Source organism: Taudactylus pleione, unplaced genomic scaffold (genome assembly GCF_031769625.1).
Source record: "Taudactylus pleione unplaced genomic scaffold, aTauple2 ptg000116l, whole genome shotgun sequence".
Classification (NCBI taxonomy): Eukaryota; Metazoa; Chordata; class Amphibia; order Anura; family Myobatrachidae; genus Taudactylus; species Taudactylus pleione.
Genome location: NW_028284518.1, coordinates 13,442,980 through 13,459,381, shown reverse-complemented (window position 1 = coordinate 13,459,381; position 16,402 = coordinate 13,442,980). Strand labels below are relative to the sequence as shown.

Here is a 16,402-nt window from a genome sequence, read left to right as displayed (position 1 = left end):
GTTTAAATCTTTATTGAAAAACATAAGAGTTGTCTCAGAATGGGAGCCATGCAAACAATAGAGATGTTAGACAATGATGCGCTGCTAATGGAAGCTTGGATCGGCCCATCGTATTATGCATACTAAGTATGGTACTTATGCAATAAGGTATTGTGATGTATGGTTTAAAATGACGATGAAGAGTGTTAGACCATTTCCCAGAATTGGTAGTTTTGATAAAGATGTATTAGATAATGTCCGGGATCACATCAGTCTGATGCGCTCCCGAGAGAAAAAGGTCAAATATTATGAATGTTTAAAGTTGTGGCAGCATGAAGGGGATGCGTGGCTTAAAAATGTGCAAGCGAAGCAAACTAGCATTGCGAGCGCATTGCCAGAGAATACATCCGCAACGCTAAATTGCAATGCGGGCGAGCCGCAAAATGGCGCGCACGTGCAGCAAGGTAGCGTTGTGGAAAGTATTGTCAGCAGTTCACGTGCACCACCTTCACCTTATGTGGATGGAGGTGCAAGTACAGTTATCAAAAAATACCCATAAAAATGTAACAAGCAATTTGTACCCTCTCTTAAGCAACCATAAAGAAAATGTTCATGATGTGGATGATGAGCCTATTGTAAGGTCTGCCATTTCCCATGCTGTGCAGATGATAGATGCTGCACCACAACAATCATGAGTGGTGCCGCCATCTCCATTGGTAACAGTAAGGGAAGTGCTAGCCCCCTCTGCACCCGTAGAGGAAGTCATTAATACCATACGTAGCAGCAGCAGATTAAACCCCCAGCCAGGTAACAAGGTCAAAGGTAGCAGTGCTACCGGTCTGCATCCCATTCGGACAATAACTGTTCCGAATGGAAATGCAGATGCGAACGGTATAGTGCCCACGAGGGAAGTGATAATGCATTGTCCTTGGACAAGAGCAGTACTAAATTCCATCATAAATGATTTCCCCGATCCCAAAAAGGAACTAGCCAAATGTCAAAGATTTTTGAGGAATTTGTGTAGTTCTCATGAGCCAACTAATAAAGATTGGCATCTGGTGTTAAGGGCCTTTCTGCCATGCAATACCGATGTGACAAAATTTATCACGGATTGTGTATTGGATGATGACGTTCCCTTAACAGACCAAGTAAACCAAGGTAACATTTCCCGCATTGTAACTCAATTGGGTATATATTTTCCGGTAGTAGTTAACTGGAACAAAATTTTCACTATAAAGCAAAAGGAGAGTGTATCTGCAGAAGATTATTGCAACCGGGCTCTGCAGGCTATCACCCAGTACACTGGGATAGACGATATTAAAGATAGCACTCACCAAAGGGGAATCATAGTCACGGTACTCATGGACGGTCTTAAAGAAAACTTAAAGACTCTGGTTCAAACCTCACAACCTGGCTGGAGGGGAGTCACAATAGATACCCTCATAGAATCTGCCATAGAACATGATAAGAACATCTCAAAGAAGAGAGAGACCCAGAGCAAAAAACTAATGGGTGAGTATCCAGGCTCTGGAAGGAATGACGGTAACATCACAGCCAGCAGACACACTTGCATCTACACACACACTTACACCTGAACAGTTATATGCCCTCACTAATCCCACAGCAAACACAGCTCTATTCTACTAATCCTACACATCCACAGGTCCCATACTACTCACAAACTTTCATACCCACCACAATACCCTTATCTGCCATATCCCTACCCATATCCATCACCTTTTCCCCCTGCTCAAACCTCACAACAACCCATATCTTCATCCAATCCACGAACATGTTTTTATTGTAACCAGCAAGGACATTTAATTAGAAACTGCAGAGTAAAAAGGGTAGGACCCTCAAATCAGGGAAAACCTGCATATCCCCATAAGGGATATGCACAGAGGCCAGCAAATATCCAGCAAGCACCAGCTCCAATTGTGGCCGTTAATGCTTTATTGGAGAATGGTAGCCAACGCTGGGGGTCAGGTCATACCTAAAGTCTACAAATAGTCAGGTTAACGGGAAGTACTAGGGACGAACCGGTCATGATTGTTGATGTAGCTGGTACTGAATATTCTTTTGTTGTAGACACAAGGGCGACCAGGTCAGTTATAAAATCTCCCATTAATTTACAGGTGACAAACGAGACAGTACCAACAATGGGTGTAACAGGTAAAGTGCAACATTATCCTTTAACAAAGTTCACAGAGGTTACTATTGGGCCGTTGCATACCAGGCATTCTTCCCTTCTGGCTGCTGTGGCTCCTACTAACCTGCTGGGTAGAGATTTGTTATGTAAGATGGGATGTGTCATATATTGCACCCTGTCAGAGTTCAGCCGGGGATCGGCCGTCCCTTACCATTCCGCCGGCTTCCTCTGACTTCCCGGGCAGTCGGGCAGCTGGTGCGGCGTCGAGGGAGGTGCTGAGCATTCTCCCTGATGCTGGTGTGTCGGGCAGCCTGGTGCGCGGGGATTGGAGTTTCTGTCATGGGCGCCACCATGACACTTCCTTCTCTGACTATCCTTCCTTCCCTGACAGTCTGGCCAGTCAGCTGACGCTGTGGACCAATCAGTGGGCTTCCAGGGGTATATATCTGGCTCCTGTGTATCAGGTAGTTATATGAACAACCATTGTCGCTGCTAGTGTTACTAGTGGTCTCTCGTTCCAGGTTCCCTTGCTTCCAGTGATCTATTCCTGTGTGCAGCTATATCATTCATCTCATCAGTGCGTTACCACCTCGCCTGTGCGCAGTATACCTCCATTCCACCAGTGCTATCTATTTCACCAGTGCTTTACCATCACAGCCTGAGTGTAGTTATACGTACCCACCTCTCCAGTGTCATAATCTCTGGCTGGCTCCAGTACCACTACCCACCTCATTACTGGACTCTGTGGTCCCTACCTACATGTTACAGTATTGCACCGTGGTGCACTCTTTCTAACCGGCAACCCGGTAGAGTGTGTCCACAGTGCACACTTCCTTGTACCTCAAGTACAGTGTCCCTACGTGCCCCTTACTGGCACAGACCCTTTGGGCCACAAGTGTTCATCTCTCCTTTTTCCCGCGGGCTTTGGTCACCTAGTCAAAGGACGGCGACCTGCTTACGAGGTGCAGCTCAAGCCCATATCCCGATTGGTGGGGTCACTGGCGAACACCATCTCATAGGTTAGATTCCGGACCTTTGACTAGGTCTCACCAACGACCAAGACTAATGGATGCAGAGGTCGTACATTCAGGCCCCTCGCCTCCATTTCCTCCTGCAGCCTCAGGCCTCAGCTTCCAGAAAACCGCCTCCCAGCGTGACACACCCCTGAAGGTGTATTTTAGATATCCCAGAAAGAGTTGCGCATGAGGTGCAGGATATGTTAGACATTACGATTATTACAACAGGGACTTTTAATTCATACAGCTAGTGTAGCCAACAGTCCCATCTTCCAGGTGAAGAAGAGTGGTGAGAGGGGTTATAGGCTGGTACAAGACCTTAGAGGTGTTAATAAAGTAGTAGAGAGCCAATTCCCCGTAGTGCCAAATCCAGCTGTCATTCTTATGCAGATCCCTCCAAATGCAACCCATTTCACTGTTATTGACCTCTGTTCTGCTTTCTTCTCTGTGCCTCTCCACCCTGACTGTCAGTATTTATTCGCATTCACATACAGAGGTGTACAATATACATGGACACGATAGCCCCAAGGTTTCATAGACAGCCCCAGTATCTTTTCCCAGCACGACTGTTTACAATCTTTTCAACCTGCCAATGGATCTGTTCTAATTCAATATGTGGATGATTTATTGCTATGTTCTGATTTGTTTATGTCATGATTGAATGATACTAAACTTTTGTTGCTTCATCTCTGGCATACAGGACACAAGGTGGCTAAGGACAAACTACAGCCGTGCCAATCCAGAGTAAAATATTTGGGACACTGCCTAACCCAGGGGTTACGACATCTCACAAATGATAGAATCCAGGCCATACAGAACATGACACTGCCGCAGAATCAACAGCAAATTCGTACCTTCTTGGGAATGTGTGGATACTGTAGAATGTGGATCCCAGGTTTTTCTATTTTGGCCTTGCCTTTGCAGGACTTAGTCTCTTCCTAAAAGCCCAAATGTGTCATACACACAGAGGAATCAGAGCAGGCTTTCCTTAATCTTAAGGATAGTCTGACAAAAGCACCTGCATTGGGAATACCTGATTATGAAAAACCTTTTGATTTGTATTGTACGGAAGCCGATGGTTGTGCTGCAGGTATCCTCACACAAAAACAAGGTGATGCCAGTAGGCCCGTAGCATACTACAGTGCCCAATTGGACACTGTGGCAAGATCACTCCCCACCTGTTTGAGAAGTGTCGCAGCTACCGCTCTATTGGTGAATAAAAGTGAGGACGTAGTATTGTATCTGCTCTGCTGAACTCTGCTCAAACCAGACACGTCTCTTCAGCTAGGGTTACCAAATGGGAACTAGCTCTAATCGCACCTGCAAACATCAATGTTAAACGTTGCAGCACGCTGAACCCAGCAACGTATTTACCATATGTACCACATGATGTACAAAGGGTTGAAGGGGACGAGTTGCTGGCTGGAGGTGAGTTCAGCAGACATAATGATGCACATGATTGTATGGAATATCTGAATCAGACCTTTACTGCTAGACCTGACATACGTGACACACCTTTGGAGAATGTAGATGTAAATTTTTACACGGATGGGGGTTGTCATAGATAAACAGACACAGGTGAATTATGTACAGGTTATGCTGTTGTAAATGACACAGACATCATAGAAGCTAAACTTCTTGGTCCTCCTCCCTCAGCCTAGGTGGCATAGTTAGTAGCACTAACTAGAGCGTGTGAACTGGCAGCAGGCAAGTCTGCTAACATTTACACTGACTCGAGGTACGTGTTCAGAGTGGTGCACGATTTCGGGGCTCTATGGCGTCTGAGAAATTTTATGACAGCAGCAGGCACACCAGTTGCACATTCAAGACACATAAAACATCTTTTAGAAGCAATCCAACTGATGGACCTTTCCAGGTGATACAAATTGATTTAATCTAATTACCACCCTGCAGGAACCTTAAGTATGTGTTAGTGTGCACTGACGTATTTTCCAACTGGGTTGAGGCCTACCCAGCGGCCACTAATACTGCTGTGTTTACTGCCAAGAAAATAGTTCAGGAATTTGTATGCAGATACTGCATCCCTAAAATCATCGAGAGTTACAGAGTTACTCATTTCACAGATGATGTTTTCCAAAATATGTGTAAGCTGATGGGTATTAATAGCCAACTTCACACCCCCTAATGACTGCAAGCCAGTGCCAAGGTAGAGAGGATGAACGGGACTATTAAAAATAAGTTAAGTAAAATCATGACAGAGACTGGACTAGGATGGCCAGAAGCGTTACCGTTGGTCCTGCATAGCATAAGGACCACTCCTAGACCCCCTCTAAATCTGTCCCCATTTGAAATACTGTTTGGTAGACCACCTCATTTGATTATAAGTCCAGAGGAAGATTTGAAAGGTAACAACGAGGTAACTGTAAGGTATCTTATATCAATGAGTAAGCAATTAAAACAGCAACAGCAGAAACTAAAATTGTTGTCCCATGATATGCCTGAAACTAACTGTCATGATGTTGAACCAGGAGAATATGTTATGATCAGAAATTTCTTGCATTCAGGTTGTTTGACTGATCGTGGGAAGGTCCGTACCAGGTGCTGCTGACAAGTACTACATCTTTGAAGGTGGCTGAGAGAAATACCTGGGTCCATTCCACTCACTGCAAAAAGGTCAATCAACCGGTGGAGAAACAAGTCGGAGACAAGGTTGATAGCGTGGACCTGTCGATTGCAAACTTGTTCCGGGAGGATTGAAAAGGTCGTAGTGAGATACCTGAACTAAAAGAAATTTGCAGGTCTTGTTGTGGCAATGGACGGGCCTGCTGTGTTCATTTTCATATTCTCTTTTAGAGTGTTCACCATTCTGGTTGGTTCTGGGATATCCGATTTCTGTGATGGGGGACCAATTGAGGAGATGGGAGCTGATGGCACTGCTGATGGAGTGGAATCAGGAGGAGTGCTATGCCAATCAGGGGAGCGTCTGACCAATCTTAGTACTGTTATTGTTAAGAGAGCTGAAATGTGTTTAATGATAATGATGCATACCATCCCTTATGTTCTCCCCGATAATGTGTATTTTATATGTGGAAGAAAGGCGTATAAGTGGCTCTCCCCGAGTTCCGAAGGTTTGTGTTACCTGGGAAGAGTAGTCCCAGAAGTTATGACCCTCACACAAGTTGAAATGCTTGGTATCCATAAAAACACACCATCACCATATCTTCACACGCAGTATGAACACAGAGGCAAACGAAATATGATACCTGGTGACATGCATAAAGCCACTCAGTTAATTAGTGAGACAACTGGCTTCCAAGTTTTAGTCGCACTGGATCCCACCAGGATCGCTCGGGGTACATTAAATTTTAGATATATTCAGGAACTTGCTAAATTGATAGATAATATCACCGAGATGTATGATGACACATTCAGGTATACAGGGAGAGAATTGCAAGCGTACAAGAAAGAACTGGTGCAACACAGGCTAGCGTTAAATTATTTAACTGCTGTTACTGGAGGGTACTGCGTAACTTTGGCCACCCAATTTGGAGTAAAATGTTGCAGCTATGTCACCAATGATACCAGCGACCCCAAGGAGGTGATAGACCGGAAGATGGATGAAATTCTGCAGCTAGGAATTTCGTAAGAACCATAATGCTTCAGTGGCTGAAGTAGGGAAGAAGATAGAAGGATGGGTCTCATGGTTGAACCCAGTAAAATGGTTCTCAGGCCTAGGGGAATGGGTCCAGGAAGTGATCACCAGCATAGGCAAATTCTTGATCCTTATACTGATTGTCATCATAATAATTGGCCTATGTGTCCAGTGTGTTCCTATTGTGTTGAAGTGTGGAAAATGTAAAAATAGAGTAAAATGAAAGAACGAAATTATGATGGTGGTCAGTAATGACAATATGAATACTGAGGTAAATATAGAACTGCATTACAACCCTGAACTAGGAAATACCATAATTTAATGTATTATATTTAGACATGCAAATAATGTATTATTGAAATGTTATTTTTAAAACACCTCAGATAATGTAAAGTCTCAAATTCCCCTTCAAGACTGCCTTTATAGGACTGTTGTATCCCCACACCTTTCACATGATCTTCCAAGATCCGCTGTGTGCAAATAATTGTAGTTTTATGTCCCCACTCAGAGACACATTATTGATGGATTAAGAACCACCTTGTGCCATCCCATAATAACACTAAATAATATATAAATGTAAGCCTAAATTAATTTTTAAAATCAGATTGTGATAGCATGTTGTTCACTATCAAAGGGTGGACTGTCGAAGCTGGATAATTGGCTGAGACAAGATCAGTTTAAAATTAGATCGTAAAGACGCCATCTTGTGACTGGCCACAAGATGCCATTTTAGAAAATGAGATCGCAAGATGCCATTTTTCAAATGGCCACCCAAGCGCCATTTTAGGTAAACTCACACTTAAGTACATATGGCAATATTACTATTAGCATCATGCGATTGCATCTTTCACCATTTCTCATACACACATTAATACGCACAATTGCGCTGTTAACTAGTTGCATATTAGCAAATGCATAAGATCCTGTATGAAAATGCTGTTTATTAGCTTCATGCGCATGCATCTGCCCCAAGTTAACTAGCGTCTTTATATCAAACCCCAAATACTTACACAGTACATATTCACATAAAAGGTCTTATAAGCTTTAAAGTATAAGATTCAAGTTTGTTTATTTATTATAATTGCTGAGAAATAAAGGTTATTTGGTAGCTAAGGTTTAATACATGATAAGTAAGTCATGTTTGATATTATACTGATCTGCACTCTTTCAACAGCATTTTGATATCGTCAGTGTGAAGATCGCAACATGCATTTTCAACTTATGGACCGCAGAGACTTAAAGCACCAAAATGTACATTATATGACCAACTGTTAGGATGTGCATGAACAGGAAACCAGAGACAACCAGTTAATAGAGGCTGGACTGTGTCTATTTGAATCAACCTGTTTAATGCTCTGCAACAGATGCATCCTCCTGGGAACCAATGGCATCAGCGACAAGCCTCTCTATTGTGTTGTCTGTTTCTGTGAGAGTATAAATGTGTGTGTTATGACCCCAGTCTGAGTCTTCTTGCTGAATGCTGATAGATGGGGGTTTTTGCTGAAGCCTACATCTGGCCCAGAGCGCTGCGTATGTATAACTGTACTTGGGTCTGTATAATTCTTTGCGCTAAATTGTACTTAGATCATAGCGTGTAACTGACTGTACTTTTACTTGAAATATCACTTTGTGCTTTGGAACCACAGGTAAAAGGTCTGGAGTCTTTATTTACTATATGACTGAGTACGCAAAATAGTGTCATCCTTAAAGGTTTATAGGCAGGATATTAGAAGGTATAGGCAGGATATTAGAAGGTATAGGCAGGAGTGTATAGAGGTTCTAATTCAATATCCTTATAAGTAAGCCAGGAGCCAGCAGCAGCTAGTACAACATTTGGCAATATTTTGAAACAAAAACATTGATAACTATGCCAGCATTCGGATTTACCTATACCATACTTAGTACCAGCTGCACAGGATTTGCAGAAATGAGGAAGCCGTGATGTTGGCCTGCAAGCTTAAATCTTTTGATGAAAATATTAACTAATTCCTAATACTTTCACTATGCTAGATACACACAGTTATGCAAAAGGAATAGATGCTGACAATTTTTGTTGTTCATATAATGGTAAAAGCTGCATTTAGGGCCTGACTCAGAGATGTACACTAATGTGATCACAGCTGCGACCCCATACACAGCTATTGTGCGAAAATATGCCAATGTCACAGACGCCCACCTGCGGCTTTCCAAATCCAAGCATCTGTGTATGAAGTCGTAGCTTCAGTTGCAGATCATTCAATTATCTCAGTTCTGAGTAACCCTATGGCCAGGGGCATTTTAAGAAAAGAGGGGGTCTATGTGCATCCTCCGTCCGGGCCCCCTCCTCTCTGGTAGTGCAGTAAACTGTCTTTGAGCCAGAGTGTACTGTGCATGCGCAGGTCTCCGAGATCAGGGCGCCTTATTCCCAGGACATTACTACTGGCATGCGCAAATCACTGGGAAAATGTCCGCCATGCCATTTACCCAGTGATTAAAGTTACTCAGAATGGTTACTATGGTTACTCAGAATGACCACTGTAACTGAGACGCTGGAGGCATTTTTTATTGTGTTTGGGATTGCAGACGCAGGCTGTGACATGCCCCGAAAACTATCACAACACGCCTGCATTTTTTGCCATCACTCCCCGTTACCTCCCGTAAATGCACCCTGACTGCCAATTACACAGAATAAAGAGTCTCTGCGAGCAACTATGGTAATGTACCATGACGCATGCACAGTGCGACATAGAGATATCAGCATTGCGTTCATCTCTGAATCAGGCCCTAAGGGGTATATTTACTAAAGTGCAAGTTTTAAGAAGTGGAGATGTTTCCCATAGCAACCAATCAGATTCTACTTAACATTTATCTAGCACCTTCTAGAAAATAATAGCTAGAATCTGACTGGTTCCTATGGGCAACATCTCCAATTCGAAAAACCTGCACCTTAGTAAATATACCTCTAAATGTTGATCTGGCTTTTTATGTGAATTTAATATGGGTCTGGCTTTTGCGGTAATTTTACCCACAACCAGTTTTACTGTGTTCTGTGCTTTTTGTCATTAGTGTTCCTGTAGCTCATCATTTATGAAACACAAGGTGGTGGAAGGGGTAGAATTTATGTTGGAAATTGTAAATATACTATTGCAAAACTTGCTCTCACTGACCCCAGCCCAAATGATATCTTATGTACATAGCCAAATTGTCACCCCTAATGTTTCCAGTCTCTAGACTAAAACATATGACTAATCTTACGGGTTCAAAATGCGCTGAATGCCTCCTAAATCATTTGCAATAAGGATGATAAATTCCATAGCATTAACATTGTGTAATTACAGCAAAAATACCTGATAGCAGCTGTGGAGCTACAGGTAAGAGATGGACACATCCTGCTCCAAGTATAAATAATATAATGTTTTTAAAGTCTTGACGTGTACTGTACACATATACTGATTAAAAGTAGTGCAACAGGCCTAGTGAGCGAGAGTTTGCAAATTTAAAAGAATGTAGGACACAGAGACTAATGAGTTCCTCAATTATGGTGCAGTATAGACTAAAAATAAAACAATTAAAATATATAAATTTCATTTTAAATCTCTGAAAATAACACAAAAAGCAAAATCTAAAAACAACGTCATGTCTTGAGAAAACTTGTGAGCGAAATGCTGATCTGCATACAAAGGGGCTGATTCTGAGTTGCACGCAAAGTGGCTGTACTGTAGTTGCGGGCAGCCGCAGAAGCCTGATTTACTATCTTATGTTAATGCCAGATGCCATTTAGCTAATGTGAGTGTACGTGCATCTGCTGGCGGGACATCATGCCGCCCATTGATCTTACGGCAGCTGTCGCTGGGTAACACCTGGTGCACTGTACGGTTAGTAGAGTAGTGCGCGTGGCAAAGCCACGCACCGGTAAAAGGTGGCATGGCCTCGCATGTAGGGGGCATGGCTATGCGGCCTGAACCCCTCGGTTTAGTCTCTCTGCTGGGGTCCCGGAGATGTGGACTGCCCCCGGGGACCAGTGTATTTACAGTGCCGGCTCCCTCACTGTGTCAGGAGCCGGGTGCTGCCCATTATGCTACAGGGCAGCACCCAGCTCCTGTCACTGAGGGGAAGTTGGCACTTTGATGTCACCCCTCGGCAGGTGACACACCCAGGTGCGGCCCGAACCCCCCTTGTGACGCCACTGGTCGCAGTCATCTTCATTAGAATTTGCCCTTCCACCAGCCCCATGCTGGGTGCAAGAGATCCATCAGAAGTAAACTTCCCTTCCCCTTCATCTTGGATGCCCACTTAGTAACTGAACGCAATCTTTATAATACTGAGCGAATGTCCCACTAGAGAATAGAGGCTGCCTACCAGACATCTCAGTAAACCTTATCCCTCATCACTGTGTCTCACACAATACACTACAAACACTTTAATTCATGCACTTATCTCATGCATTGACTCTTGCATTTTGCCTTTTTACTGATCTTCTCCTAACCATATAGATGTGTCCACATACATCTTACTTCCTTGCACGTTAAACAGCCCTTCTAGTTGCGCCATGCAGTGACATCACTTGGTAGCTCAGAGTGTCTTTTCGTGCAACTTTTTATATTCAAATACATCTTACACACAAGCAGCTTCTGCTAATTAAAATGATATGCAGCATGCCTATATTCTGTGTCTGACAACGTTCATCCCTACGTCTTCAGGAAAATGTCCTTTCCTGGTTGTCAACCTACTTATCAAAGTGTTTATTTACCTACTTCCACTTTCTCTATTGATTGGACTACCACAAAGAAGCCCAGGCCCACTCCTCTTCTCTATATACAGCCTTTCTTGGCCAGCAGTTAGAGTTAACTACACGTAATTTCACTTCTGTGCTCTAGCCCACACTTTTTCTTATTTTCACAAATATAAACATTAATTTTAACTGTTTAACTGTTGGTAAATGGAGTAGTAGTGTGTAGAGCAGTGTCATCACACCACGGACAAGTCTGTTTAAAGCATCCATTGCACTACCAATTCCACTTAACCCAACTATCAATGCTGTTGCCACCTCTGGTTGCTTGACCCACTGAGCTCAACTGTCAGCATCCTGGATCACATGTCCAACCTGCAGAGGCTGCCTGCTCCATTGCACCAGCCAGGCTGCAGCAAAGGAGACTACACCATTGCCTGCATAATGTAGATCAATTGTTCCTCTACACACTGCCATACATTAGCTAATCAACATTCATCCAAATCTCTTGCATCACTCTATCATGCAGCTACTTAATTTACCTTCTACTCAGTTTTCTCTTATCTCAGCTCAACTCATCTTCTCTCTCCACCATCCCAGCTAAAGCATTCTCCTGAAATCTTGCTCTAGTACCAATTTAATGATACCTAACAGATTGACTTGTAAAATGCTTGAAAGGATGTTGCTAGTTTTTGCAAAGACCAGGTCTTCGCATTAGTTTCTCTGTTATGTCATTAAACTTTCCCATGCACATGCCTCTATGGACTTGATGCTGAATTGCAGGCAAATTGGACGTATGCTCAAAAAATAGCATGTTTCTGCCAATTAGCTGAGGTGTATACATCTCGGGCTGTGTGCAGGTCTGCACCAGCCACACAATCACCCAGTTTTCATCAGGCATATGTCACCTAATCTTACACCAATGGTTTAGTCAATTTGGTTTGCTTGTGAAATAAGCATTCACTCTTACATTTCATGTAAAGTAAAAAACCTCTCTGATACATCAGAAACAAATCTCCTAATGTGCGAAAAGAGAAAAATAGTTAAAACACCCACACAAATACATAGTCTATGCACCAGATACAAAGAAAGTACCTATCTGCTTCAGAGATGAAATTGCAATCAGCCAATCAGAAGCGATTATATAATGCTGCTGTTGTCATCATCATTATTATCAGCCTGTATATGCATCTCACTTCAGCCACTCACAATTGATATAGCTTGGAACGGACTATGCACTACCAGTAAAGTTTTAGAACACACCTATTATTCCAGTTTTTATTGAAATTTAAGCAGTTCAAGTCCAGTGAACCACATAAAACAGTACAAAGTTAAGCAATAAACTGCAGCTGTTATAAAATAAGTTTAGGTTAGAAAAAACTGAAAAGTATTGTAAATTGATAATATCAGTATCAATAATAAAATACCTGTTTAGGTAACAAGTAATAGGTTAAGAACTGACAGCTTGAAGTAATAAAAAAGTGGCTTGTCTGGGCCATGAAGCACTAGAGATGTGCAGTTTAGTTTTCCTGAAAGCCAAACACACCCAAACTTTTGGATTTCGAGTTGAATTGAGTCTTGGCTCAGATCACCTTTGGGGTTCCGAGTAGAACCAAGTCACAGCTCGGGTCTGGTGTAAATTCGGAAATTATATGTAAAAACCGAATCTCGAATTTTAGATTGCATGTAAAAAGGTCCAAATTACATGTTTTTAGCTGGTTTTATAAATTTTAAAGAAACCCAAAACCTTATCTGCGACTTTGGATTCGCTGCTGTGTCCGATGACGCAGCATCAGATCATCTGCGAAAAACATTGGTCGTCTGAGTAACCCTCAGGTGTTTTCACTTTGCCGGGGTCATGAAAGGCTGTGGGAGGGAAGGGTTTGAGTTAGGGTACTTATTAGACAATATTTTGCCAGATCTGATGGGCAAACATAACGTCAAAATCGTCTAATGTGTACCTACTATGTCAGGCTATGCACGCTCCCGTTTGGTCGTCAGTTGCATCATCAGGTCGTCCCTACATGTAGCTCAATCTGACAATGCAACTGACGAACACATGCAGCTGGTTCTGACATATCGGGCGGTCAGGCACTACTGGATCATCTAATGTGTACCACCCGCCTGAGAAGTTGCCCCATCACCCGTCCAGTCATCCATCGCATTACTGGGTACACACATCGTTTAGTGTGTACTCAGCTTTAGGCTGCTGGAAATGTCGGTTAGGGTTAGGGGAAGGGGAAAAATACTTACATGTGTGCATCAGGATTTTCCACTGTCGGGAATCCACTTCCCGGGATTCTGACCGCCGGCATTATCAGTGCAAAGATTGCGTACCCAACCCGTTCATACACGTGTATGCTATTTCCAGGTGTCAGGACTGCACAGATATGGACAGTGGTTTTAGAACCAGCTAGGGCACCAGTATATCTAATTCAAAAGTGGACAGTTAGCAACTGTAGCTTTATGAGGTCCTCAGAAGATATCAGGTTATCCATGGCATAAGAATCTCACATTTAAAGACTTCTCGAGTACTTCACCCCAGATTTATTATACTGTTTCACTGGGATTTCTTATTTTATTATTATAGTTGAAAAGTAGTAGACTTGTTATTTCAATACATTTCTCTAGAACCTTACCTATAACATATTCCACCCAAAACTGGTCTTTTTCTGGATTATATGGACGGTTAAAGTCGATCCTAATTTCGAAAGTCTGTCCACGGCGTACTATTAGTTTATTGTTGAAGAATCTATCAGTGTGATGCGCTTTCTTGTTTTTTTCATGTTGTTGCTTGAACACCTCAACATTGTCAACTGTCAGATAATCTGTAAAGAAATGAAATAAACAGAATGTAGCTTTATTGTCCACAGATTTCTGCTGCTGCGAGGTCACAGATGGGCACTTTCAACACTTCAGCTGTTACTGGAAAAAAGCATTATCTTTTTAACAATGCAATGGCTGACTATGCATTATGCAACATAGGGCCTAATTTATAGCAATTGTGCAGCCCAAACATAAGAAAAAACTAACAGATGCAAAATTGTAATTTATCATGTGTATTCTGAGTTGCACGTATCTTAACATATAATACTAAATGCTATACAGTGTATAAATGCGGCCACATCAATATGGAATGGGTATCAAATCCCGATGCCGGAAGCCCGATGAGTGAACATCCCTCCCGGATGGGGTGTTTAACCCTAACCCCTCCTCCCCGCAGCCTAACCCTAACCCTCCCTGGGGGGGGTGCCTAACCCCAATTTCCCCCTGGGGGTCCCTAAATCTAATCCCCATCACCGGGCTAACACTGATACTTAGCTGGATTCTCCGTTCGGGATTCCTGACGGACGGGCTGCCAACGCCGGTATCCTGATCCCCTTCTGGACACCGGCGTCAGTATTTTGCCGGGCAGCGGGATTCTGGTGCCGGTATATCGGCGGCTGGCATTTCATCCGCCGGCATATTAACTACAACACCATCAATATATGCAGTATATTATGCTGTGATTTGAGAATCACACTTACAGGCATATTTTTAACAATCCGCAAATAAATTGCGCTTGTGATATGATAAAAATCGATTACATATGCAATGTGATATTTGCAAATATCTTATGAATGTATTATAATTCGCATCCTGGGATAGAGTTTGTGAAAATGCTCTGTCCCTGTGAATCCCCTCCCAGCACTTCTCAGGTATTTTTCGCAAAAAAAAGGCTGCATGTGCCGGCCTCAATGTCCCTGCACCCAGAGCCAGCTTCTGTTATCAGTAAGGGTGTGCACCGGCCACTTTTCGTGTTTTGTGTTTTGGTTTTGGATCTGGATCTTTCTTCGTGTTTTGGATCTGGATTGGTTTTGCCAAAACCACCCTTCCGTGTTTTGGGTTCTGGGTTTTGTGTTTTGGATCTGTATTTTTTTGAAAAAAAGCATAAAAACAGCTAAAATCACAGAATTTGTAGGTTTTTCTGCTCCTATGCTATTATTAACCTCAATAACCTTAATTTCCACTCATTTCCAGTCTATTCTGAACACCTCACACCTCACAATAGTGTTTTTATGTCCAAAAGGTTGCACCGAGGTAGCTGGATGACTATGCTAAGCAACACGAGTGGGCGGCACAAACACGTGACCCATCTAGGCGTGATACTGCAGTGGCAGACAGGATGGCAGTTTGAAAAACTAGGCCCCAAACTGTACATAATGCAAAGAAAAAAAAGAGGTGCAAGATGGAATTGTCCTTGGGCCCTCTCACCCACCCTTATGTTGTATAAACAGGACATGCACACTTTAACAAACCAATCATTTCAGCGCCAGGGTCTGCCACACAACTGTGGCTGAAATGATTGGTTCGTTTGGGCCCCCACAAAACAAGCTGGCAATTAATGTGTCCCTGCACAAACTGGCTCTACGGAGGCAAGATGATATCCTCATCCTCCTCATCCACCGATTCCTCACCCTCTTCAGTGTGTACATCCTCATCCTCACAAAGTATTAACTCGTCCCCACTTGAATCCACCACCACAGGTCCCTCTGTACGTTCTGGAGGCTGGTCTCCCTGGAAGAGCTGATAATTCATTTTGATGAACATCATCTTCTCCACATTCTGTGGAAGCAACCTCCTACGCCTTTCGCTGACAAGGTTCCCGGCTGCACTAAACACTCTTTCGGAGTACACACTGGAGGGGGGGCAACTCAGGTAAAATAGAGCCAGTTTGTACAGGGGCCTCCAAATTGCCTCTTTTTCCTGCCAGTACAGGTATGGACTGTCTGACATGCCTACTTGGATGCTGTCACCGATGTAATCCTCCACCATTCTGTCAATGGTGACTGTATCATATGCAGTGACAGTAGACATGTCAGAAATTGTTGCCAGGTCCTTCAGTCCGGACCAGATGTCCAAACTTGGTCCTACCTGCCATGCATCACCACCAGCGG

General features: G+C 43.1%; 1 protein-coding gene across 1 annotated transcript in view; it reads right to left on the bottom strand.

The window, feature by feature from the left end:
• Window positions 1–16,402, bottom strand: part of F13A1 (coagulation factor XIII A chain) — a 205,196-nt gene that overhangs the window by 174,558 nt on the left and 14,236 nt on the right. The window contains exon 3 of the mRNA XM_088471783.1: window positions 14,105–14,293. Within this exon, the coding sequence (XP_088327909.1) occupies window positions 14,105–14,293 (189 nt within the window). The remainder of the gene's footprint in view (window positions 1–14,104; window positions 14,294–16,402) is intronic.